A 27,774-nucleotide genomic window follows, 5' to 3' on the forward strand; every position below is an offset into this window, starting at 1 on the left:
GTAATTAGTGGATTTTTCATATTATGATATACCTCTAGGACCAGAATCTGCTGCTTAGGCTATGAATCCTGGACTCTAGCCCAACAAAGATTTTTCAACCCATATGCATACAAAGTTAAAAGGCCCTTTTTGAAAAAATACTTTACATAAGATCAGACTAATAAATGTACACACTGCACATCAGAGAAGCTGTGAATTTTACTCAACTCAAATACATACACAAAAATGTGTGTGTGTAACTAATGGGTGCTGACATGAGGATGGCTCAAAACGGAGGTGACAGATGTATACAAAACATATGAATAGAAAAATAACCCCATCTTTTTCTTACCATAAAAATATTCAACATATACTTCCCCTACTCAAACATATAAGGAGTATATTACCAACCATCAAAGGAAATATACTGTATATCAAAGACCAAACATCACATCTGAGGACTGACTCCATTCCAGACCTAAATTCAGGTCTGTTTGCAGAGTCCATATAGAATTTAAGAGGATCCGACAGCCAAATATGGTGTAGGAGAAGATATATTCTACCCCTGGGCACCAAGGTCTTACAATTACAACCATGGTCACAACCAATTTATGTTCCATTTATTTCAAATAAGAAACCAAAGCAATGCCTTCCTAGTTCTTTAAGATATTAGCATAGGGTTAAGATTTTGGTCTCCCTCTCCTCTCCTAATGAGAATTATGTTTCTGAGGGAGAAGAAAATAAAGCACAGGATTAAAATAAGGCAGGGTTCAATTAACTCACCAGAGCCAGCCTTACATATTTAGGGTGGAAGGGGGAACCTTGATGTTCTCAAACAAATCAGTTGCTAATGCTAGACATCATTACCAGCTGCAGAAGTCTTTAAAAAGTTAACTCTGGCTACTAAAAATCATTAACTCTCTGTATTCAAAAACTGAAGGAAACTCATTATACATTTTACATAATATATTGTATGTCAAGTAGTACAGTAACAGTTTGATAAAGACGTCTGCAGAAAAAATTATCTAATATCAGAGTTCAATTTTTAAAATATCCGATTACTTATTCCAAATGAAGTAAATTGTAAATATATATGAAAAAATTAGTATCCAAAAGGATATTAGAGTATGTTACTGTATATCACAAATGGACTATTAATCACTTCATAATTTTTTAAAAACATATAGTGATTTGGAGGGCTGGCTCTGGCACCTATTTTTGGGGTTTGCACCTTATAACTGTAATATTAGTGCTGGGACACTTCTGCACAGAAAATATATTCACATGTAAACATGGAGATTTATGATTTTTTAAATGGTTATATTAATAAATAAAAAAAAAAAAATAAAATAAAATAAAAGTCCTGTTAAGATTCTTTCATGGAATAGGATTGTTTAGGAGAGAAAAAAAAACAAAAAGATGATATGTTACAATGAGACTAAGATCAGATTAGTTTGTTACTGATTAGGTCAATATGTAGCTTGACCTGGACAAATTTCAGTGATTTCAGAATGAAACCATACAATATCTACCTTTTGAAATGTTAAAAATTAGAGACAGCAAAAATATAACAGGATCTTTAATTTGGTATCACCTTGTTAAGGCACTGAAGGTTGCCAGAAAACTCTCATACAAGGGTAATCACAAATGAACCAGAGAGAGCCAATAATTATATTTTAAATGTCTGAACCATAATGAAGAATAGTTAGTCAAACTAGAGACGGTCAACTTATCAACATTAGACAGGAAATGCAGATTGGTGTTTGAATGCATGAAAAATACATTTGAAGTTGTTTTTAAGCTTTTTGGGGTAGAGATTGTCTCTTACTACACATTTTACACAATGGATCTCCAGCCCTGATGGAGGCTTTAGGTGCTAAACAAATAATTAAACAAATAATCACAGAATCAGAAATGTTGAGAGGTCATCTAGTCCAGTCCCTGTTCTAAGGTAGGAGCAAGTATATGTCGACCATCCCTGGCAGGTGTTTGCGTAAGATGCTCTTAAAAACCTCTAACAGGGATTCCTACTCCAGTGCTCAACTACACTTTTAGTTAGAATGTTTTTCCTAATATCTAACCTAAATCTCCTTTTCTGCAAATTAAGAACAATACTTCTTATGCTACCTTCACTGGACCTGAGAAAAACTGATCACAGTTCTCTTTGTAACAGCCCTTAACATACCTGAAGACTTATCAGGTCCCCCTCAGTTTTCTTTTCTCAAGATTAAACTATGCCAATTTTTTCAAGCTTTCCTCATAAGTCATATTTTCTCAACTTTTTTTCTCTCCAATTTATCCAAATCTTTCTTAAAATGTGGCACCAAAACTGGACACAAAATATTCCAGCTGAACACTCCCCAGTGCCGAGCAAAAAGGACAATTATCTCCTGCATCTTAAATATAACACTCTGTTAATACACCCCAGAATTTTAGCCTTTTTTTGGCAACTGCATCACGTTGTTGATTTATATGCAATTTGTAATCCACTATAACTCCTGGATCCTTTCAGGAGTACTACTGTCTAGCCATTCAGTCCCCATTTTGTAGTCAGGAAGAAAAATATTAAATGCACAAGTGAAGTACTTTGCACTTGCCTTTACTGAATTTCATCTTGTTGATTTCTGACCAATTCTCTAATTTGTCAAAAAGTCATTTTGAATTCTAATCCTGTCCTCCAAAGTGCTAGCACACCATTCCAGCTTGATATCATCCACAAATTTTATAAGCATACTCTTCACTCCATTATCGAAGACTTCGTTAATGAAAACATTAAATAGAACTGGACTCAGAACAGATGACACTAGTAATAAATAGTAGAAACTAATAGTTGTTGTAAGATATTCTTAAGAAAACTAACTTGGTTAATTTAAACACTGAATTAAAAATTTAAATTACCCTCCAGAATTTCTGGGGGAAAGAGGAGAAATACTTGCATTTCTGAAAGTCTACCTCAATTATACATTCAACTGATGACATGCACAATCACCGTCTCAAACGGTGTCAAAACATACCAGCTGTTAGGCAGTATCAGTAAAATTACTTCTCTCACTGAATAAGGCTAACATCATTTACCATTATGGAGATATTAAAACAGCAACAGACATTTCTAAAAAAACAATTTCTCTTTTGAATTTAAACAACTGCAATTTTCCTTCAAGCAACAGTGAACAACTTATTTTAGGAGATAAGTCATAATAAGTAAGTTTTTAGTCCAAGTCACATTTGCATTTTCTAAGTAAGTCATACAAGCATGAATGAGGCCTCCATTAAGTGATCCACCTAAAACACTATCTAGCATGACTCTTTTTAAAATAGGGAAAAAAAAATGTCTTCAAGAACATAAGAATGGCCATACTGGGTCAGATCAAAGGTCCATCCAGCCCAGTATCCTGTCTACCAACAGTGGCCAATGCCTAGAGGGAGTGAACCTAACAGGTAATGATAGTGATCTCTCTCCTGCCGTCCATCACCACCCTCTGACAGACAGAGGCTAGAGACACCATTTCTTACCCATCCTGGCTAACAGTCTTTAATGGACTTAAGCTCCATGAATTTATCCAGTTCTCTTTTAAACCTTGTTATAGTTCTATCCTTCACAATCTCCTCAGGCAGGGAGTTCCACAGGCTGACTGTGTGCTGTGTGAAGAAGAACTTCCTTTTATTTGTTTTAAACCTGCTTCCCATTAATTTCATTTGGTGGCCCCTAGTTATTTTATGGGAACAAGTAAATCACTTTTCCTTATTCACTTTCTCCACACCACTCATGATTTTATATACCTCTATCATATCCCCTCTTAGTCTCCTCTTTTCCAAGCAGAAAATTCTTAGCCTCTTTAATTTCTCCTCATATGGGACCCGTTCCAAACCCCTAATCATTTTAGTTGCCCTTCTCTGAACCTTTTCTAATGCTGGTATATCTTTTTTGAGATGAGGAGACCCCATCTGTATGCAATATTCAAGATGTAGGCGTACCATGGATTTATATAAGGGCAATAAGATATTATCCGTCTTATTCTCTATCCTTTTTTAATGATTCCTAACATCCTGTTTGCTTTTTTGACTGCTGCTGAGCACTGTGTGGATGTCTTCAGAGAACTATCCATGATAACTCCAAGATCTCTTTCCTGATTAGCTGTAGCTAAATTAGTCCCCATCATATTGTATGTATAGTTGGGGTTATTTTTCCCCAATGTGCATTACTTTACATTTATCCACATTAAATTTCATTTGCCATTTTGTTCCCAATCACTTAGTTTTGTGAGATCTTTTTGAAGTTCTTCACAGTCTGCTTTGGTCTTAACTATCTTGAGCAGTTTAGTATCATCTGCAAACTTTGCCACCTCACTGTTTACCCCCTTCTCCAGATCATTTATGAATAAGTTGAATAGGATAGGACCTATCCTATTCAACTAGGACCTAGGACTGACCTTGGGGTTATCCCTCTCCATTCTGAAAATTTACCATTTATTCCTACCCTTTGTTCCCTGTCTTTTAACCAGTTCTCAATCCATGAAAGGATCTTCCCTCTTATCCCATTACAACTTAATTTACGTAACAGCCTTTGGTGAGGGACTCTGTCAAAGGTTTTCTGGAAATCTAAGTACACTATGTCCACTGGATCCCCCTTGTCCACGTTTGTTGACCCCTTCAGAGAATTCTAATAGATTAGTAAAACATGATTTCCCTTTACAGAAACCATGTTGATTTTCCCCAACAATTTATGTTCTTCTACGTGTCTGATGATTTTATTCTTTGCTATTGTTTCAACTAATTTGCCCGGTACTGACTTTAGACTTACTGGTCCGTAATTTCCGGGATCACCTCTAGAGCCCTTTTTAAATATTGGTGCTACATTAGCAATCTTCGTCATTGGGTACAGAAGTGGATTTAAAGGGCAGGTTACAAACCATAGTAGTTAGTTCATATTTGAGTTCTTTCAGAACTCTTGGGTGAATGCCATCTGGTCCCAGTGACCTGTTACTGCTAAGTTTATCCATTAAATTCCAAAACCACCTCTACTGACACCTCAGTCTGACAATTCCTCAGAAAGGTCACCTACGAAAGCTGGCTCAGGTTTGGGAATCTCCCTAATATCCTCAGCCGTGAAGACTGAAGCAAAGAATTCATTTAGTTTCTCCGCAATTACTTTATCATCTTTAAGTGCTCCTTTTGCATCTTGATCATCCAGGGGCCCCACTGGTTGTTTAGCAGGCTTCCTGCTTCTGATGTACTTAAACATTTTGTTATTACTTTTTGAGTTTTTGGCTAGCTATTCTTCAAACTCCTTTTTGGGTTTTCTTATTACATTTTTACACTTAGAAAAGAGCATAAACACTGCCAAATTATTTATCTCACTAGGATTTGACTTCCACTTTTTAAAAGATGCCTTTTTATCTCTAACTGCTTCTTTTACATAGTTAAGCCAGTCCATGGTAGCTCTTTTTTAGTTCTTTTACTGTGTTTTTTAATTCGGGGTATACATTTAAGTTGGGCCTCTATTATGGTATCTTTGAAAAAAGTGTCCATGCAGCTTGCAGGGATTTCACTCTAGTTACCGTACCTTTTAATTTCAAGGAATATAGTAGTGGCACTGATCACTGAAGGAAGTTAGCTGTGCACATTTTTGTGCCTATTTATAGTTACCAAAGGTTTTAGGGATATATCCAAGACGACAAAACACTTCAAATACTTCCAGCTGATTCAATCATACTTTACACATTTCACTGCTCTACTTTGGAAATCCATTGCATATTTTGTGCAAAATGTATCCATATTGCATTACTTAGAGAGCCTCAGACTAATCACTTATGCATATCATTCTTGAGATGGCCTATTCTTGTCATCACCTCTTTCTAACACATAAAACAGTTTTGTTGTTGTTGTCGTCGTTAAGTACAGCTAAACTGTGCCTAAGCAACTGGGTAAAACCTTCAGCATTAATACATCAATTGCATGACCTGTATTTGTTAAAAATCTATATACAAATAACAAAATGCTATTCACTTACCCCAAAAACACCACATAAGATTAACATATATTTACATACATTATTAATTACCACACATGAAACTTGTGTGGGAAAGTTCACTATGTAGATACAAAAATGTTCAGTTATAAATTCTTTCCCCTCTTCCCTCACGTCACATCTCTCATAGTTTGTACAGATACATACCAACTGTTTTCTGCCGTACTATGCTTCTTGCCTTTTCTGTCCCTGGAGATCCAGTTGTTGTAGCACTGCGCTGTCTCATTGGTGCCTGTCCAGGCTGATCACGGCTCCAACCTCTAGAAAAGGACTTATCAACGGATGATTTTTGGAACTCATGCCCAACTCCTGCATAAAATATAAATTTTGAATCTATTCACTTTGTTACCTGAAATGTTCATATACTAGACCTTTGCAGTGGTCACCTTTTCAAATAATGTCCACTTAGCTTCAAATACACAATCTTGTAATGCTAAGCATGCGACTTCAGAAGCCGAACAAAACTTTTTAAAACCACATTTATGAGCCCCATCCAAACAACATCAATTGAAATATGTCCATACTATGTCAAAGCTTCTAGTGAAATTAATGTTGTAGTTCTTTTCTGACCTTTCCAATACACAAACCCAAGAAAAGTAAGCTTAACAACGCCATACAAAATAAAATGAACTGCGGATAGTTTTTCCTCCTTTATTTCCAAAGCATTTAATATAGAGTATAATTCCAGCTATCCAAATTCCCTTTTTCCAAAAATCCTAGTTACCAAATCCACAGTCTCTCTCCATATAGCCCTACTGCAGCTAATAGCACTTTCATCTATATGAACAACTAGTTATCCAAAACATTCAAATGTCCCTCAGGCCATTTGGATAAATGGGAGTGCACTGTATTTCATCTTTTGTTGTCCCTATTAGAAGAGAGACATACAAAGCAAGATATTTAAAAATCATATATTTAACTAATTAATTTTTGTTGGAAAATAATTATACACCATAAAGATTCAGGCACCATAAGTAACTATGATGCTAAAACATCTTAACACCAACATGAAAGAGAAAAAATTGGACTAGCTCATAACAAAAGGTTTTTGTGATCTCAATATTAAATTGATCTCTCTATGAAATCCTAATGCAACAATCTCAAAGAGAAAGCAGTAAATTTTGAATGAAAATTTTATAAATCCCCAAATAAGTTAAACAGACATCAGTATGGCTACTGCAGCTGCTGGAGCAATTTGAGTAAGTTACTTGTATTGCAAGAAACAAATGAACAAAGGATAACCAACAAATGAAGTATGTCTTCACAGAATACTGATCCACGATGTAGCAGTATGCTCCAGATATAGAATCTTAGGACTGGAAGGGACTCAAGAGGTCCTCTAATTCAGTGCCCTGAAGTATTATCTAGATCCTCCCTGACAGGTGTTTGTCTAACCAGGTCTTAAAAATTTCCAGCGATGGAGATTTCACGACCTCCCTAGGCAATTTATTCCAGTGCTTAATTACCCTGATAGGAAGTTTTTCCTAATGTTCAACCTAAACTGCCCTTGCTGCAATTTAAGTCCATTGCTTCTTTTCCTATCCTTAAAGGTTAAGGAGAACAATTTTTCTCCCTCCTTCTTGTAACAATCTTTGAGTACTTAAAAACTGATATATCCCCCCTCAGTCTTCTCTTCACCAAGCAAAACAAAGCCAATTTTTTCAATCTTCTCTTAAAAAGGTCATATTTTTCTAGACCAGCAGTTCTCAAATTTTAGCAACCCAAGGACCCACATTTTGATTTAAAAGGTTTTGGACCCCTAAGTAACCCCCTGCTCAGCCCCAAACCCTGTCCCCACTCCACCCCTTTCCCCAGGGCCCCACCCACACCCCACCTCTTCCTGCCCCCACTACACCTCTGCCCCTCTTTAATGCCTCTTTCCATCCCCTACCCAAAGCACATTCTGTCCCCACTCCTCTCCTTCCCTCTCAGTGTCTCCTGCAAACCACTGAACAGCAGTTTCCCAGCATGCAGGAAGCACTGGGAGGAAGGGGGAAGAGTTGATCAATGAGGCCGGTGGACCTCCTGGAGTACCCTCGCAGACCCCCAGTTTGAGAAACTCTGTTCTAGACCATTCATTATTTTTGTTGCTTTTCTCTGGACTTCCTTCCATTATCTAAATCCTTGATGAAGATATTGAACAGAACCGGACCCAGAACTGATCCCTGTGGGACTCCACTTGATATTCCAGCTTGACTGTGAACCACTGGTAACTACTCTCTGGGAATGGTTTTCCAATCCATTATGCACCCACCTTACAATAGCTCCAACTAGGATGTATTTCCCTACTTTGTTTAAGAGAAGATCATGACAGACAGTATTAAAAGCCTTCCTAAAGTCAAGATCATATCACAGCTACTGCTTCCCCTCTATCCACAAGGCTTGTTTCCCCATCAAAGAAAGCTATTAGGTTGGTCTGACACGATTTTTTCTTGACAAATCCATGCTGACAGTTACTTATCACCTTATTATCTTCTTGTAGATGCTTGCATATTGGATTGCTAATTATTTGCTCCATTATCTTTCTGAGTACTAAAGCTAAACTGACTGGTCTATAATTTCCCAGGTTGTCCTTATTTCCCTTTTTTACAGATGGGCAAATTATAGTGTCGTTTTCCAGTCCTCTGGAATCTCTCCCGTCTTCCATGACTTTTCCAAGATAATCACTAAAGGCTTAGATATCTCCTCAGTCAGCTCCTATAGTATTCTAGGATGTATTTCATCAGGCCCTGGTGACCTGAAGACATCTAACTTGTTTAAGTAATTTTAACCTGTTCTTTCCCAATTTTAGCCTCTGATCCTACTTCGTTTTCACTGGCATTGACTTACTAACCTTTTTTGGTGAAAACCAAAAGAGGTATTTAGCACTTCTGACATTTCCACATTTTCTGTTATTCTTCTCCCCCCCCCTCACGTTCCCCCACATTAGTAGTAATAGGCCTACCCTGTCCTTGGTCTTCCCCTTCCACCATTACTTAAAGCATCATGTTCTCCATGCCTGAAAATTGTGGTTTGGTTTTACTCAGTGAAAAGGAGATTAAATATTTCAGAATTTATCGACAACATTTGAAGTGATGCCTGATAAGGAGTAAAGTAATTGAAAATACATCTTATTTGCAGAATGTGCCATAATCAGAGCAATATCCTCATTGCTATTTGCAGATGTGGGTGTATATACTCTTACCAAATAGGAAGCATAAGGAAGCTTGTCAAAAAAAATTTTAACTAATCACCTTCAGAAATCACATTTAATAATGAATGACTCTTACTGGAGCTCTATGAAGACTATTCACTTCTAGATAAACATCTCTTTTCATCAATTATTCCTTTTTTTTGGGTCTATGGCTGCATAAAGAAAAATATATTTGTGCTTTCATGTATGTGTAGTACTTGTCCATGATTCAAAATACAGGTTTAAGCAAACGTTCAGTTAACTGCATACATTCTTATCTGAGAACAGACTCTTTCAAACACTGATGACATGAAGAGATGCAAAATCTTAGTTTCACTGTGGGTAGCAGGAATGGGAAGGCTATGAAGGACAGGGAGAAAAGAAAGTGTGCTTCAGAGTGACACCTCTAGGCCAATTGAGGACTGGATGAATACATCTTCCTCCTAACAACATCAAGCAATACAGTGAAAACCAAGGATTTCTTGGGGCTTTACAGATTCCCTTACCTAAGATGAGGCATTTAAGTAGAGGATGAAATGTATTTAATTATAAGAGTATACAGAAATATTCCTATCCGCCCCTCTCAAGAGAGAAACAAACATTAGAATACATCATTTCTCATTCATGACACGCAGAACATAGCAGATGTCTTCTCTTAGCCCATCCAAAGCCAGCACCTCAACTGGTCTGATTCTAATGGTACGTCCACACTACCCGTAAGATCTGCGGGTAGCGTTCGATCTATCGGGGATCGATTTATTGCGTCTCATCTAGATGTGATAAATCGATCCCCGAACATGCTCCCGTCAACTCTGAAACTCCACCAGGGCTAGAGGCGGAAGTGGAGTAGACAGGGGAGCTGCAGCCATCGATGCCGCTTCGTGAGGACGGGAGGTAAGTCGAAATAAGATAAGTCAATTTCAGGTATGCTATTCCCATGGCAGAAGTTGCGTATTTTACATCGCTCCCCGCAGCATAGACCAGGCTTCTGAGATAACAAGTGGACTGTAGAAAAATTACAATTATTGCATCTGTATTACAGATTTCCATGTTACATAATATCTAGTGTTTACATAGTGCTTTTCATCAGTAGATGGGAAAGTGCTTTACAAAAGGAAGTCAGTATCATTATCCCCTGTTTTACAAATGGGGAAACTGAGGGACAAAGAAATGACGTGACTTGCCCAAGGTCACACAGGAGGCCAACTGCAGACCTGGGAATAGATTCCCAGTTTCCTGAGTCCAGCTATTAAGCCACTCTGCCTCCCTTTATATTATTCAGGACTGTAAAATAGCCCATTGTCTACATTCTATAGAATAACTACAACACTGACCTCTAATCTGATTAAAAAACTTGCAACATTCAAATGCATTATTAAGAGGCTCCTTTTTTCTTAAATAATCATTAGTCAAGGTAATTTTGACAAAACTGGCCTTCTCCAAGGCTTACACCTCAAGACCTGAACTCTCATAGTCAGTGGCAAACTACTACTAGCCCAGACTACAACTTTAATCAATATTCCAATAACAACATCTTTACTTTAAAAGATTTAGAAAGTGAATAATATTAGCAGTGGATTTACAATCTAGTTAAGGTTTACTAGAAATCTATCAAATATTAACAGAAAATGGACATAATTCCCTCTTATTACTAATCAGAAATTAATGGTTATGATTGATGCTTACAGTTAACTAAATTAAACTGACACAAAGAGAAAGGAATACCGCTTCACAATATGTAATTATGGGCTTAATCCAGCAAACATTTAAGCTGTTTGCAGGATTGGGTCCTATGCTAGGATGTAGTGGTTTTAATTTACAAAATATAATCTTTAAAAAACAGAAGTTGTCCCATTTCAGTTGACAGATACAGCTAATTAGACCTACATTAAGGCCTGCCTCTCTTTCCCCCACCTCCTCCAAGATTCAACTTGTATAATTAAATTATTTAATGCAGGATGTCTTACCTTTGCCTTTGTGCTTTTTCTGTTTCTGCTCACTTAATTTATCCAGTGGTAAGTCACTGAGGTCCAGGCTGTACAGGTTTCTAGCTAATACTTTTGTTAGTGTCTCCATAGTCAGTGACCACTCAGTGGCCAGCTCTTCCCAATATGTCAGTGATGACATTACAGACAGCAAATCATCCCAAAGCTCTCGAGAGATGTACACGTTCAGATTTGCTTTGATCCAGGCTACTATAAGAGTCTAAAAGAATAAGTAATTTAAGTGACAATAGTTGGTGTGTTAACATAAGGCAACAGAAGAGTATTCAAGCATCAGACTTTACTGTCTGAAACAAAAAGTTGCCATATAGTGCCCACAACACACACCCATCCCTACCTCACACAAATCTTACATGAATTTCCATGTGATGATTAAGCCTTTTTGTTTTCACTCATAGTTATGTGGCATGTTAGGTTATTTAGCTGTGGGAACAAATTGGCTTGATTCATAAAAGATTTCTTCAGATCGTAACATAGTTTAGTTTGGATTACATCCCATGCATTTTCTTTCTTTTCTTTTTTTAAAAGCATTTGGAGAATCTCCTGATCTCAGAGAAGCCATCAAAAGAGCAACTTGAGGCTATCTACTTTGAATGACTCTACTGCTGGCCCATCCCCATAGATCAATGCATTTTCTGCACAGGTAGGGCAACCACTACAAGGGGAAAAGGGTGGGGCTGCAGTTTTCAAGCTAAGCACACGGCAAAAGGAGAGAGACTAAAGAAAAGTGTTGCTCGGAAGCAAGTGGGGCCTGACCACTACTACATGAAAACAGGATATGCAGGAAAGAAGTCATCAGGGACTTTGCCCTGCTGGAAATGCTGGCAATCCTTGGATGCACAGAAGAGATGAGATCAGACCAAGGCTTTAGAGCTGTGCACCGGCCCTGCTCCAACTCCAGGCAAAAACCTGCAGCTTCACTGCTCTGTGCTCCGGGCTCTGCTTCAAAGCCCTGGATCAGACTGGATGGTATTTTTCCAAAGAACTGTAACTCTCAAAGTGCTTTAACAGTAACATGACTACAGTTCAGAAACTCCTTTACTGAACCTGTATTCCTTGTTTTCTTGCCATGTTGTCCCCAACATGGGCTTCTAACTTAATCCAAGTGCCCACAGCATCAGTGGAACTCTGGGAAAGCATATGTAAGTTAGTGGGAGGCTCAGGAGGTCTGAGGGATTTGGTTTAAGGGTCTAGGCTGGCTGAACAGCAGAGTCCCATGTCCCAACCCCAGCCTCATGTCCCCATCCCTGAGCCCCCAACCTGGCCCTCCCCACTCCCTGTCCTTCGGGCCAGTCCCTGGAGCCCCAACGGGTCTCTTTCCCTCCCCCATCTGTCTCCAATCACCTGCTTCTGCCACATCCCAGCCTCCTACCATCTCCCCAGGGCTGCTATCTGGAGTCTCATTGGTCCCTCCCACTACCCAGAGCCTCTTTCCTGCCCCTCTACTGTCCCATCCCCCAGAGCAGCATCGTACCTCTAGCTGATCATAGACTCCAACAGCTTCATCTCCTCAGTCCAAGCTCAAAAGTACGCACACACATTGACACCTTGCTTTGCGCCCCAGATCCCAGCCCACACCCATTCCTCTCCCCTCTGGCCCACTTCTGTTACTTGGCTCAATTGGTGGGTACGGAGGAATGTTCAGAGGGGTGAGGGGGAACAGTAGCAATGCCAGATGCCTCAGGCCAGCCTCGTGCATCCCGTTTTCAGATAAGGGAAATAAGGTCACCTTACTCTCTGGCCAGGGCGGGTATGGAGCTGGCAGGCAAACAAGGGTATGGGAAGGGAAGCTGGACCTTGACAAAAAATAATTACCCGCAACTTAGACAAATAGTTGTCAGTATGTTGTTATATATAGTAATGCCATCAGATGCAATTAGCCCTTTAACATCAGTGGCCTCAATATTTAGGCAATATGCTTATTAAAAATTCTAGTCTCACATATAACAAGAGAAAAGGTGGGTGATGTAATTTTTTTTTATTGGACCAACTTCTGTTGGTGAGAGAGACAAACGCTGGAACTTACACAGAGCTCTTCTTCTGCCCTGAAGCCATGTAAGCTCAAAAGCTTCTCCCTCTCACCAACTGAAGTTGGTCCAATAAAAGATATTACATCACCCACCTTGTCTCCAATACTCTGGGACTGACTCAGCTACAATATCACTGCAGATGACAAACATGGCAACTGCTTTTGTTGCAACCAGCCTCATAGCCAAAGTTAAAACTCGTATTAAATTTTTATTTAATTGCCTGAAAAAGAGGTCCTGCAAGTCTTCCTGCTAAAGTGGAGTTCTTTCTTCCTTGATTCTGCAGGAAAGCCTGGGATGGCATCTTCAGCACAGATTCTGTGACCCTGAGCAGCACAAGTAACATCTGCTCCCTGCAAAGCAATATTAAATTGAGTTACTTTTTCCAGTATATATTTGGGTGGTGACACTTAATAAATGATCATTGTCTATGTTTCTCCCCTTACACAAACATTAAAAAAAAACAACACAGAAAATGTAAGGAACAGAAACAGCTCAACATCAGACTGTTTTTAAGAAGTCTATCACTCCTGCCCCTTACTGTCTGCCCCTCCACTGCCACAACAAGGAACTCCTACAGGATTCCCTTTCATGTGTCATATAAGGCTTTCTACCTGCTTTCTCAAGGAAGCATGGCTCTCAGGAGTCCCAAATGGCAGCAAAGTTATTTTTAGTTAGATCACTATTTCTGAACCTAACCTACCCTTTAAAACCAAATAAGAGTATTTGGCAGGGCACTGGTGTCATAACAGAAGATGACTTTTCTAAACATACTCTACCAGCTCTAAAGAGGATGGCACGGTGTCTTCACAGTCACAACTGAATAATGTTGGTTGAAGGTTTATTTAAAGTTATATGAAGCCTGTGAAGGTGTTACATTTAAAATTATCATCTATTGGAATTTGCTAGAGAGATTCCCATTTTACTCCCAAGTCTCCACTGGAAAGCTGAGAACCAAGTCTGACTATTGTTTTTCCATATATGGATACATAGTGATGGCAGCCCTACTTATGAAGAACTCAGGAGATATCAATAAGGGACAATGAAATTTAAATTACAATGAAAAGTTGGAAATTTAAAATTTGCTGTTGCTCTCTGCTGCAGCAGACCATGGTAGCATTCTACTATTCCATTAGAACAAGGCCGGGGGAGGGGGAGGGGGGGGGGGGAAGAGAGAGAGACCGATTGACTACAGAAATGGCTCAGCTTTGGAGCTGGGTTTTGCCCCATGTACCTGGTTTGTTAGAAAAAAATGAGATGGTTAAAGTGCGGATGGACTTTTGCATAAAAAATCCTGAAACCAGAATAAATTGCAGACAAGGACCATTACAGACCTTTAAACACTAAATTACTGAACTTGTATACACCCACTACCTTCATGTTAGCCCTACTCCAACACAGATCTCTGAAAAGAATCTTCCTATAGCTTTCCTAGGTGAGTGGACGAGTATCCCCAGGTCACAGAGAGCAGGACAAAGGAGAACAAAAACAAGTCTATGCTCCTTTCCCCTGCAAAAACAAACTGAAGTGGTCACAGGTAATACGAACACCTTACCACCATGGGAGATGAAGGGGGGGGGAGGAAATACCCACAAACAGGAAGTGGTAGAATGGGCATTCAACCCCAACATCCTTCCTCCAAAAGTGGTAGAGTTTGGCTTCCGCAGCTCTTGGCTCTCAAGCCTGATTTCCCCCAATGGGGAAGTGAGTATTAATGAACCCAGCTTTTAGCAGGGTTGAGGCCAGTAAAAGGGATGGCTATATACACTGCCCCCACCTTCCCAAAAGCTGGTAAGACTGTCCCAGGCATTGGAATAGAAGCCATCAGTGGACATACAGGAAGCATACAGATTATCTGCTTCTCCTGCCTCCCCACATCCCAAATGAGCATTCAGCATTAGCTACTCAGAAAAGGTGCCTGTCTATGAACTTTTCAGTAGCTCTGGAGAAAGGACAATTGCAGCTGCTTATCTTTGCCTCACAGCTCCTCTCAGCATCACTGATGCTGTCTTTTAGTGCTGAGGGTGTCTATTTCTATCCCTTCCACTAAGCAGTCCCCTTCCAGCTAGGATGGAGGTGTCCACATTTGCCTGTTGTAATAGTTATCTAGGTTTATTTAAAGGGTTTGTTTGTTTGTTTTTTGCAGGGGGAAGGCAGGAGATGGTCCATGTGTACTTTATACCATCAGCTCCAGCAAAATATTTTAAAGTAAACCTAGATACGCATCGCTCTTAAAACATTGACTTGTTGAGAGAAACTGACTCACTTAGTAGAAACCATTTCATTGGACTTCCTGGATATTAAAAAAAGTTTTAAATATTCGGTCCAGTTCATTAAAAATCTTAAAGATAAAAGCATAAGCTTTTTACCAAGTCTTCTTGTCCATTGTTACTTGCACCACCATGTGACGGTAGATATTAAGAATGCGTTTACACATATCAGTGTGCTCATCCAAAAGAGTTTTAATTTCATTTGCAGGCTCAAGAAGAAATATATTTGAAGAGTTTATTATAAAAACCTATAAACAAAAGAAGTGGCAATTAAAATTATTAGCCTGAAAAGCTAGCCAGTTTTAGCTCTAATTAAAACAACTCAACAGATAACTGTAGAAAATAAAAGTAGTGATGTAAATTTTCATAGGTACATCACTTGTTTAGCCTGCTTTATTGAGTGACAAATCCAGAATAAAATTGGTTTAAGTTTCAGTTTAGCAGAAGAGAAAAGTTTTCACATTTTCTGTACAAATTTCTTCAGATATATTATATGGTGAATTACTCAAGGCTGTTTTAAAACTGGAGAACATCCAACAGCATAAACACACTGCTGTCCTCTGTAACACTGCAACCACAAAATAACACTTGATAAAACCATTACAGCATATCTATATATACACATCTATATATACACACACAGTGTGCCTGACAATGATGGTGGAATTTCTATATTTTGGGACTTCAAGTTTTTATCCCACAGCGTACAGCACTGCTTGCTAATATTTGGGATATTTACCAAAGAGGCTGCCCTACACTTAGCAGTATTCTGGGAGTTTTGTATAGCTAGCCCAAGATTCCAACACTCCAGTCCATACTGCCACAATGAACTCTAAAGTATCAGAGTTAGCCATGTACAGTTACCTTCAATTCTGCAAACAAGTTTTGCTCAGCATTTAAAAACCAAAAAAAACCAAAAAACAAAAAAAAACAGAACAAAACAGCAAAGGGAACAATTTAGAAGAACTAAGAAAGGTGATCGCAATCTTTGAAGCATTATTTATGGGACAATGCTCTAAGATGAGCAGCCTGACATCAATGTCTGCTGTGCTTAGATCCTGGTCACCATACCTGCCCAAGATGAGTGCCAATTTTGAGACTTGGTCCAGTGTCTTGATAGGACTTCACTGAGAATCTAAAATGAGTGGCTGAAAATCTTTCAGATAAAGACACACCTTTCATTCTTTCTGTATGCAAACATACAGAAAGTCTAGCATAACATGACAGCTAGACTCTCAGTATGAGAATAGCTTTACACATTGTGGAGACTAGCCACAAATAAAGATTAACACCCACTGGAACACGTACATGTGCAAATTTCTTGGAAAGGTTATTGCATTCAGGGTAAGCAATGAAATATATACAATCCTAGAGAGGCCTATTACTAATAAGCATTCCTCTAAAGTAAGAAGCATTTATAAATAAGGCTTCCCAGCTGCAATGGATCTACTGATGGAACTCAATTGCCCATTCTCCATCTACTAGACAAAGCACTAAGCAATTCAACCAGAAAAGGTACTAAATCTACTGTGTTGTAAGCCTTTGTTGATCACAAACGTGATGTCCTGGATATTTACTTTAGCTGGCCTGCCAAAGGTGTTTCAGGAAATATGGTGTTTCAGGAACTCCGGCTTGTACCAGCTGGGATACTAATTTTACCATGTACACCAAATGTTAATAGAGTGCAACCACAGGGATTCTTGTGATTCTGCCTATTCTTTGCTTCCTGGTTAATGAAATTATATCTGGATTATCCCAAGAGCAAGACACTGCTTTAAATATTGCCTCCAAAAGAACAGAATATGCCTCATGAGGCTGAAGGGGAGATGAGATGCCTTTTGAAATGTCCCAATGCCATTTTGGGATGCTGTGGTTTATACAACACTATATGACAACATGAGGAGATTTTCCAGACAGACAGAATAATTTGGAGACAAAGTTAATACATCTCAGCAGCCTACAATTCCTGATATACAGGAGACCATGTCAGGAAAGCTAACTTAATGCAAAGTGTTCTCTGCTAACACAGCAGCAAATGAGAGAGAAGAGAAAATAATCAAGTCTCAACAGTCAGGGGAGGGTTGGGCAGAGAACAAACCAACTGAACTGTGCACTATCTGACTTCGAATACCTACCTCTACGATACGGATAATGCTCAAACTGATTAAGTATGGGAGTATCTTTTATTTATTTATTTATTACAGCCGCTACAATTTTTGACGAATTTCTCTGTTTCAAATTTGAAGAGACAAAATACTTCAGGTATCAACGTTTTTATTTCTCATTCTTTAGGAAACCATGAAATGTGGTATATTGTAAAATACAGCTTTTAATAAACAATCACCCCCCAACTTGGGATTTGAAAATAATATAGTTTGTTAAGATTGACTGTACATTTGAATAGCTTCTGAGTTACTGCGCTGAGGAAGACATTAGGTTTAGGGCCTGATCAAGTGCTCATTTAAGTCAACGGGAGTTTTTCCATTGGATTTCAACAGGCATTGAACAAGGTCATTGGGGATAGCATTAGTAAGAAAGAGTAGAGTAGGATAACAGGTAAGACAAGGACAACGTGGAGGTTAAAGGAACCACTACTAGAATGAAAGGATTCCCGAGTGAGGTTGGTGGAAGGTGACACTACATTAATACTCCAGACTAAGTTCTCACTCTTCCTTTTTCATGGTGGGAGTAGAGGCCTCAAATATTTGCATCAGAAGTTGAGCCTGGTTTTCTGATTCTTCTGATTTGCATCTCTTGGCCTATACACTCATGAAGTCATTGGTTATATAGCTGCAGTTTTACTCTCGTCTGCTTTGGGTATCTGCAGCTCAATATTTAGTCCTTTGCTAGCTTTTTCCTCTTCAAGTTTTTAGAAGGAGGTCTGGTAATTTTCCTTTTCTGTTCCACTGAAATGGAAGCAGCTGCAACAGAAGGGGACTCTCAGCACCTTCTAGACTCAGCATGGCAGCTGTGCCTTCTTGGCCTGTTGAAGAAGCAGAGCAGAGATTAGTTATATTTGGAAGCAGGCATTTATTCCTGTTGCAGGACTGAAATGCTGCTGTGTGCTGGACTTGAAAGAATTTAGGGTTCCCACTGTTAAGGTCTGCCTCGGGAAGTCATTGGTAAAATACTATGCATTCTTTAGAATGTGTGCCATTAGTTTCAGAAATTTCTATTCTTGATTAGTGTTTTTAGAAGCAATAGTAAGGAACTGAACAAAGAATAATCATATACATACTTTTCCAAAATTCCTAATGCTTTTTATGTTTGTGCCCTTGAATGTTGTCTTTATTATAAGGAGAAAGAACAGATGTGAATATGTGTACTAAATATTTATCCTTCTCCTGCAGGCCAATGAGGAATTTTGGGCTTCATGTACCAATTACTTTATTACTGCTTGGGACTTTGGTTCCCAATAAAACATAATGCCTTAACTCAATCTGGTGTTCTATTTGGCTTTAATAAGTTTAAATAAGAGACAGTTAAATGAGTATGATCACTATTTCTCTCCTTATGAAATCAGCTATACTGACAACTAGAAGCTTACAGAAAAAAAGCAGTTTGGTTGCAAAGGCAGCAGGAATGGGAGTTTGGCTATGCCACATTAATGTGGGGGGGGAGGGTTGGGCAGAGAACAAAGCAGCACCAGAGATATTCTAGGCTCCATTTGCAGCTTTGTTCATCTCTGGGAAATGGTAAGCATACTTTTTTACTGGCAGCTACCATTGTCCTTATAACATCAGCATCTTGCAATGCTGACACAGTAAACCCCCTTCTATTTTCAAGCACACACCAGAAATAAGATTTAGTAAATGTAGAGAGAGCACAATACCTTGCATGAACATCTGCCTGTCTTGATCGCTCTGGTTTGTCTCCTCTGCCAGCTGTACTTCATGTGGTAAGACACACTGTTTGGGACTCAAAGCGTATTCACCTTACTCATTTGTTGCGGTGGCTCTGATAAACTGAGGAGGCTTGATCAGTGGCCTGGCTTGGCCCGGCCCAAGAATAATGTATATTACATCAAAACAAGGGCAGGTTATTCACGCTGAACCAATGCTACTGTTGTCGTCTCCGGACTTACTTTACCGGAGGCTTTAATGTTCTCCCAACAATGCTTGGCATTTCATCCAATCCATAGTTTAGCTAATCTGACACCTTGCTGTAAATCTCCTTATTGTTGTCAAAGAGAACGCAATATGGATGGAGTTTTCACTTCAGATCCTGATTGCAGAATCACAGAAATGGAGTGCTGGAAGGGACCTTGAGAGGGCACCTAGTCGATCCTGCTGCACTGAAGCAGGACCAAGTAAACCTAGACCATTCCTGAGAGGTGTCTGTCCAACCTGTTCTTAACAACTTCCAATGGATTCCATACAGTCCCCCTTGGAAACCTATTCCAGAGCTTAATTGCCCTTATAGTTGGAAAGTGTTTCCTAATATCTAATACAAACCTCCCTTGCTTCAGATTAAACCCACTACTTCCTGTCCTACCTTTGGCAGATACAGAGAACAACTGATCACTGTCTCCTTTACAACAGCCCTTAACATCTCTGAAGATTTATCAAGTCCCCCTTCAATCTTCTTTTCTCAAGACTAAACATGCCACTTTTTTTTTCTCCAACCTTTCCTCATAGGTCAGATTTTCTAAACCTTTTACTGTTTTTGTTACTATCCTCTGGACTCTATCCAGTTTATCATCATCTTTCCTAAAGTGTGGCACCCAGAACTGGACACAGTATTCCAGCTGAGTCCTCAGAAATGCTGAGTAGAAAGGGGAAATTACCTCCTGTGTCTGGCATATGACATTCCTGTTAATACACCCCAGAATGATGATAGCCCTTTTTTGCAACTCCATCACATTGTTGATTCATTCAATTTGTGATCCACTATGACCCCCAATCCTTTTCAGCACCACTACCACTTAGCTAGTTCTTCCCCATTTTGTGTCTTATTAATTACTTGCATTACTGCAGCACTTACATGCTTTAGTCATGGGCCATGACCCTCCCTCAGCATTGCTAGAGGGAAGGGGGTGAACACAGGAACCCTTCAGTGGCCACTGACAGAGCACCCCCACCTTATACTGTATACTACATCAGGCCTCACACACTCATTGCCCCAACACATTATTATCACAATATCTTTCTCAAAGGTGTCATCTTAAGGTGTCATCTAAAGGTATCATATGTAAACTGGCAACATACTGAAAATCATTGTGTGATGTATGCATGGATTGTATACAAAGAGTTGTACATGTGTGCTGGAAATATGATTTTAAAATGTATTTGGGAGGCACAGCATGAACCCAGACAAAAATGTGCATTTACTTATGTGACCTGTTTGGTTACAGGCAAAAGTACAACAGAAATACATTTATACATAAAATAAACAGACATCAAGCTAAACGAGAGGGGGAGAAAACCATTTAACCACCACACTGAGGGACAGAATCTGCACCCCAAGAAACCTTTCTGAGAAAGTCAATGGACTTTGAAGTATTATAAAGGGGAGCAAAGAGACAGTTAAGTTACCATTCACCTAAGGGTTGATAGGTACAATGGGTGCTGTATCCTATTAATGCCAATCCTCTTGGCCTGAAAGGCAAGAGTTGGTGAAAACTTCACTGTAAGCGAGAAACTTGCTTACACAAAGATTGTAACTTGCTGAAATTAAGTTTAAGTCATTAGAAAGTGTTTTGTTTGCTTTGTAACCACACTGGTCTTCTATTCATACTCAGTATCACTTCAATCTGTTTTTTTAATAAACTCAGTTTTGTAATAAAACAAGACTCTCTCTGTGCGGTGTATTAAACTGGAAGGTAAGTCCTCAGTGAGCAATACAGGCTGGCGCGTACATTTTCACTTTGGAGGCAGTGAACTTAATTTCTGTGAATGTCCAGTGAGGAGGGACTGGACACTCCAGAGAAACATCTCTGGGTAACTCAGGAGTTGGGATTCATGGATTGTTATCTGCAAGGCAAGATTTGGACTAACAGAGTCCTGAAGAGCTTGGTGGCAAGGCAGACAAGCTAATGTCTCAGGTTGCTCATACATGGTTTGGGAGCAGCAAAAAGAAAAAAAACAAAACAATCTCTCACTTGCTGAGGCTGAGAGGAGTTACACAGGGGCTCACAATTCTGGGTACCCCAAGCAGGAGGTCACACATCTGTCTATACATTCTATATTACAAGAACAGTTTTCCTTACAAATCTTCTTGAATGTCTTTATTAACTATTTGTACTACCCTGGTACCTAGAAGCTCGAGATATAGATCAGGACCCCCATCGCGCTAGACGTTGTATAAACACAACAGTGATCCATGTTAAAGGTTAATGGAGTGAGGGAGGAGCAAATGCACATCTCTGCTGCTGCTACTGTTTGGTTGGATTCTGCCAAAGAAGAAACGCATAGGGTGAAACAGTAAAAGCTATCTTCATGCCAGAAAAACCTAGCCTGCTATGCACTAAGGCCATGTCTACACTACAGCTGTTACAGTGATACAGCTATGGCACTGCAGCTGTGCCACAGTAGCATCATAGTGCAGATACTTCCTACAGCAATGGAAGGGGTGTTTCTGTCAATGTAGTTAATTTACCTTTCCAAAAGGTGGTAGCTAGGTTGAAAGAAGAATGCTACCATTGACCTTGCCATGTTTACACTGAAGGGGTTAGGATCAACCTAACTATGGGACTCAAGGTGCAAAAATGCCCTCAGTGATATCGATTTAATTTTTAAGTGAAGACCAGGCCTGAGTATCTGTGTGGACCCTGCTGCCGCACTCTACTCTTATTTCAAAGAGGGGTAGCTCTTGGGAACTGTTAGTGAATGGCAGCAAGGTCTAACCAGAGAATTTGCATAGACAAGCCCTATGAGACTTGCAGTCTCCTCTCTGCAAAGCTTCCCGGTAACAACTAAGATCAGCAGCCTGTATGTCTGCTAGGGAGAAAGATCAGTTCTCCCCATTCCCTAGTACATCACATCACAGAGTCTAATGAGTCTCTGCTTAACATCATATCGCCTACAACTTTAAAAACTTATGCTACAGTTGCCTGATGAGTGCAGGAAAGCTCAAGGATTTTTTCTTTCAATTTAAAAAAGGTTGGGGTTTTTCCACTCAGCAACTAAAAAATGCCTGTAAGCATGCTCAGTGGACATCCAATACTGCTAAGACTTGTGCTCATAAATGACTTTATGCATCTGAATAATCCCATGGTGAGACTCAAATGTACACTGAACACACTAAAAGGTTAAAAAAAAATAAAAAAAAACCAAAAACCACAGTGTGTCTTATAACACAAGAACAAGGCATTTTGCTCAAAATGTCCTCTGTGCTGAGACCAGTTATAGAAAATTTCAATTCCAAAAGCAGAATTTTCAGGAAGTTAAAAACAAATGAAAATATAAAGGCTATATACACAACTCTAGCTAATCTTTACTACAGCATTTGCAACTTACAACAATAGTATTGAATAAGTTATTTCTATTTAAAATGCAGCCATGCAAAGTTCCAAAAATCCTTGTATTTATTTACATTTTTAAATGTAAATAAACTGTTAATATAATATGATTAAAATAAGAACAAAGATCTAATAAGTGTTTATCTCCAGCTATAACATTAAGCCACCACGTGTTCTAATATAGATAAAATTTCATAAAGTAAACAGGACAGCACTCATCAATTCATACAATCAATTTTCTAGTGTGGATTAGTTTAGATAATTTTTTCTGTAACACTCTGTAGAATGGAGTACACTTTCTGATGTAGAAATGAAGATATGGAATAAAGATTTTTTTCCTTGTGTGAGCCAACAGTAGTAAATGCAGTCCTGTATACTATGTGTTAGTTATGTCAAAAATGAAGAGAGAATGCAGGAAGTCAATAAGAATACATTAAACTATCATTATAGCTTTATTATCCATCTGCTTAATTAAATCTACAATCATTTAGCAACACTGAGATGCTATGGAACAGCAGGAGTTTCATTCTGTAATCATGTTCCGTTTTATCCATTAAAATTTTATTTACACAATATTAAAGAAAACACATTAAACAGGAAAGAATAAAATAGAGGGGGGGGGAGTGAATTCTGTACCTGTAACACTGATTGTACTCCAGCTCGTATATTTTGCTCAGCGATATCTATTTCCGATATTTTATGGGAAGCATCTTGGTGGCAGCCATTTCTTGTCCAACTTGAATTTTGAACATGACCAGAGTTTGTCATTTTTTCCTGAAGCATAAAATATTTTGTTTCTTAAACTCCCAGAGAAAAACCAAACAAATGGGAATTAGGTTTTTGCCCCCCTCTTTACTTAAGAAAAAAAAAAAAAAGGAGAAAATATGAGCTGAAAATGACTACTGGGAGCAGCCTGCCTCCCAGAGACTGGAAAATGGAAGAAGGTGGTGCATGTCCAGGCACCTTAAAAAAAGGATAATTAAAAAAAAAAAAATAAAAAAAAAATAAAAAAGAGAGAGTCACAGAACAAATATTCAAAATAATAGTGGAAAATTACCATATATACTCGATCATAAGCCAGTTCATTTATAAGCTCACTCCCCCCTCCCCCCAAGATGGATAAGTAAAAATGGAAAATTTTTATTACCTGTTCATAAACCGACCCTATACTTCAGGGGTCAGCAAACTTTGGCTCCCGGGCCATCAGGATAAGTTGCTGGCGGGCCAAGATGTTTTGTTTACCTCGAGTGTCCGCAGGCACAGAGGTAAACCTAAGTAAACAAAGTGCCCCGGCATACCAGCTGCTTACCCTGATGGGCTGGGACAGCAATTGGTGGAGAAATTTGGGGGCAGGGGTAGGGAGAAGCTCGGAGTCAGAGGAGTAACCCCTGTGACGACCCCCTACATAACCCCAACCCTAGCCCAGTACCCCCACACTCTCCCCATCCCCACCCTTCCCACCTTATCTGGGGCAGGCCAAACTGGGCAGCGCGGCCGCAGCATGCCTGCCCCGGAGATGCAGCTGCTTTGGAGTCTGTGGGAGAGCAGCGTGGCCAGAAGCTGAAAGACTCTGGCCCAGCCTCTTCCCTTCTGGATCTGCTGCCTCTCCTTGCTCCCTCCGTTGGGAAGAGGGGCTGTGTCCCACCTCTCCCTCTCTATACCCATTCATAAGCCAACCCACTTCTCTGGTGTTTCCCTTTTTTACTAAAAAAAAAATGTGGCTAATGAACAAGTATATACGATAATTGCTACTTTGTCTCATTCTGCTTGGAATTATTTTTCATATAGTGCACAAACCACCTCCCTAAGTTAGTTTATACTTAGCAATGAACCATAAGGTAATATGTATGGATACAATTTTGTCACAGTAAAATTAGGCAAAATTTACAGAGCAGTCATGGTAAAAATGTACAAAATCAGGGTATGCCCAAGCCAGAGCCAAAGAAGTCACTGAATCCATGACCAAATCACATCCTTACTAATGAGCCATACTACGGAGTACACTGCGCGACTAAAGCAGTCGTAGTCCTCAGTGTCCTGATCCTTCTCGTACTGAAGTCACTGCGGAATTTTGCAGTTGACTTAAAATGTGCAAAGTCAGGCCTCAAGGGCATTTGGCTTTCACCCTGTGCATACTTTATTTATTAAAAACCAATGAAAATGCTTACACTTACAGCTATTTTGAAGGGAATTGAAAAAAATGACAGCATTTAAAGATGGTAAGAGTCTGACTATTAGAGAAACTTATAATTTTGTTTTTGGTCCCCAAACTGAGGAGTTCTCTTAGGAAGCTCTTGGTAGGAGAATACATAGTGTCAAGTTCTAAATATATACATAAATCACTAACATTAAATTCCACTATTATAATTTAGATTAGGAATAGGTTTTCAAAAGGCATATGAGCAGTTAGGTGCCTGGCTTCCTATTGAAAGTTAAATGGACAGTCTGCCTCTGAAAATCTCCCCCTTAAATTTAATTTAAAATAGGATTTTTCTGTATTTGGTTTGTTTTATTTAACGCTGGCCCCTAGAAGTCAGTTACTGCTGAGTTAAATTTTTCCTGGTCATTTACATAAACAATCTGAACAGAGAACTGATGTGAAGGTGAGGTGGAGGCATGAATTGAAGGACTTGGGAGTATAGCTTTTAGGGGGGGGGCGGGGAGGGAGGCACCTTTACTGTGCTGCTACGCTATTTACTCATACCTAAGGGGACAGATTTGCGCCCTTCACAGTTTTCATCTCAATATTTCCTTTCACTCCTGCATCAACCAGACTGCTATGTGGAAACGAAGTATATATGCTAAATAGTTCAGGAAATGAGACATTTATTTAACAATGGTCTTTTTAAATTTGAAGAAGTTTTTTTACCTCATCTCTCTCGTTTCCCTTCTCCGCTGAATGATGTTCTGCAACATTTTCATCACAATCTATATTTACAGATGTCAATATTTCTTCAGGTTCTTTCATAAATAAAGGCTTATCTTCCTGTTGGATCCATTCTTGGTAAACCTTCACCACTTTCCTCATAGCAGCTGCTTCGCAAATTGGCAACAAAAATGCCTAGTTGGGGAGGGGAGAGTTATAACATTTGGAGACACGTTAGAATCAAACTACGTTATCTCACAACACTGCTAGTAGTAAACAGTTTCAGGAACATGCATTTTAATTTATGGATATGATACAAAGATAGAAACTTGACGTGATTTAATTTTATTTAAAAAGTTTTCAGGATTCACTATACTGTACATTCTGTCTCTTTGGGGGAAAGGAAAAGTGAAAAACATCCAACTCACTTCTTTCAACTCTAGGAAAGCTCCCACCCCAGGCATCATGCTCTCCAGATGGAGAAACTGCTGCAGCCATTCTGCAGGAATTTAAACTAATGCTGATTTACATCAGTATTAATTTATTAACTTTCTCCATCTGCAATCTGGAACACCCTGAAAGTCAGGAGGAGGGCAAAGGACAGAAAGTTTTTGAGAAAAAAAGTGACACCTGGCAAAAAAAGCTGTGCTGCTAGGGAGCTGGATGTAGTTAGCAGGGAAAGGAGCAGCAGCCAGTGGGACTCCATGCGGACCTGTTCCTGCACAGATCTTAAGGGCCCTGCTGATACTGAACACCAAACTCATTAAAAGAAAAAGAAAAGAAAAGAAAACTCGGTGGAAGTTTTTGCTGCATCCAGTCCCATACATGGGGGGAGAAAGAGTAAGGGCCAGTAGGGTTCTTAATTATATTAGCCATTTGAATTTGTACTGATAACAAAAAGCCATGTTTTACTGCTGCTATGAATGAGTGGTGCAAATCAGATGACAGAGAAAAAGCATTTTTTTAACTACAGTTATGAAAAATTGCATGTCAGGAAGTCAATTTGCTTGCAAGATGCTGCCCTCTTCAGGAAGTATTATGTAACTGTGGGGCTAATATAAAAGTGCTCTCAGATCAGCAGTCTCTCTAATGCAAGTCTTGGGGTTCTGCTAAACTTAACTATGTTCAAAGATAGTCTACGTTAATGCAATATACTTACTGGGAATTTAACTTTCTTTTAAAAATTCACAACTTTACCAGCTTGTGCACTTTTACTATACTAGTTGTATTAAAAAGAATAAAATAAACTGAACCAGTTTGCAATTCCCAGGAGCCATTGGATATACCAATATCCCAAAGGAATGCATGATTCTTGATATGAACATCTCATTCTCAACTTCAGAACTGAACACTTTAAAGGAGTATCAGAATGGCACCCAGCTATTCTGTGACTTCCAAAGTCAGATAAAAAGTAGGATAGGCAACTGCTATCTTTTAGAGTTTCTTACGCTTTTGCTTTATAACACAGAATGCCCTACAGCTTTCAAAGTGCAGGAAATATGATGTGGCTGAGGAAATGTTGCCACACCTGTTGGGCCACTGTTATTAATGGATTCACAGACTCCAAAGCCAGAAGGGATCACTATGATAATCTTGTCTGACCTGTTTGCACAAGCTATAAAAAATTTTTTTTCCTAGAAACTGGATTAAGACAGGTCTTATAGAAAGGTATCTGATCTAGTTCTAAAGACACCATGGGATGGTGATTCCATAATTTCCCCAGGGGTAAGCTCCTCTGATATTTAATTACCCTCAGAGCAAGGAAATGGAGTCTTATTTCAAAGTTGAGTTAGCGTACCTTCAACTTCCAGCCACTGGATCTCGTTATGCCTCTGCAAGCAAGATTGAGAAGCCCCTCGCTATCAGATACTTGTTTCCATGTATAAATATTCACACAAATTGATCAAGTCACCTCTCAACCTTCTCTGATAAGCTAAACAGGTGGAGCTCCTTAAGCTTCACTTCACATT

General features: G+C 39.1%; 1 protein-coding gene across 3 annotated transcripts in view; it reads right to left on the bottom strand.

The window, feature by feature from the left end:
- RALGAPA1 (Ral GTPase activating protein catalytic subunit alpha 1) overlaps positions 1-27,774 on the bottom strand; it is a 245,702-nt gene that overhangs the window by 157,175 nt on the left and 60,753 nt on the right. For all 3 annotated transcript variants that reach the window (XM_050954009.1, XM_050954010.1, XM_050954011.1), the window contains exons 11-16: positions 25,808-25,999; positions 23,575-23,712; positions 15,579-15,727; positions 13,433-13,562; positions 11,147-11,384; positions 6,155-6,316 (exon numbers count right to left, since the gene is read on the bottom strand). In XM_050954009.1, the coding sequence (XP_050809966.1) occupies positions 6,155-6,316; positions 11,147-11,384; positions 13,433-13,562; positions 15,579-15,727; positions 23,575-23,712; positions 25,808-25,999 (1,009 nt within the window). The remainder of the gene's footprint in view (positions 1-6,154; positions 6,317-11,146; positions 11,385-13,432; positions 13,563-15,578; positions 15,728-23,574; positions 23,713-25,807; positions 26,000-27,774) is intronic.

This window comes from Gopherus flavomarginatus, chromosome 5, assembly GCF_025201925.1.
Source record: "Gopherus flavomarginatus isolate rGopFla2 chromosome 5, rGopFla2.mat.asm, whole genome shotgun sequence".
Taxonomy (NCBI): Eukaryota; Metazoa; Chordata; order Testudines; family Testudinidae; genus Gopherus; species Gopherus flavomarginatus.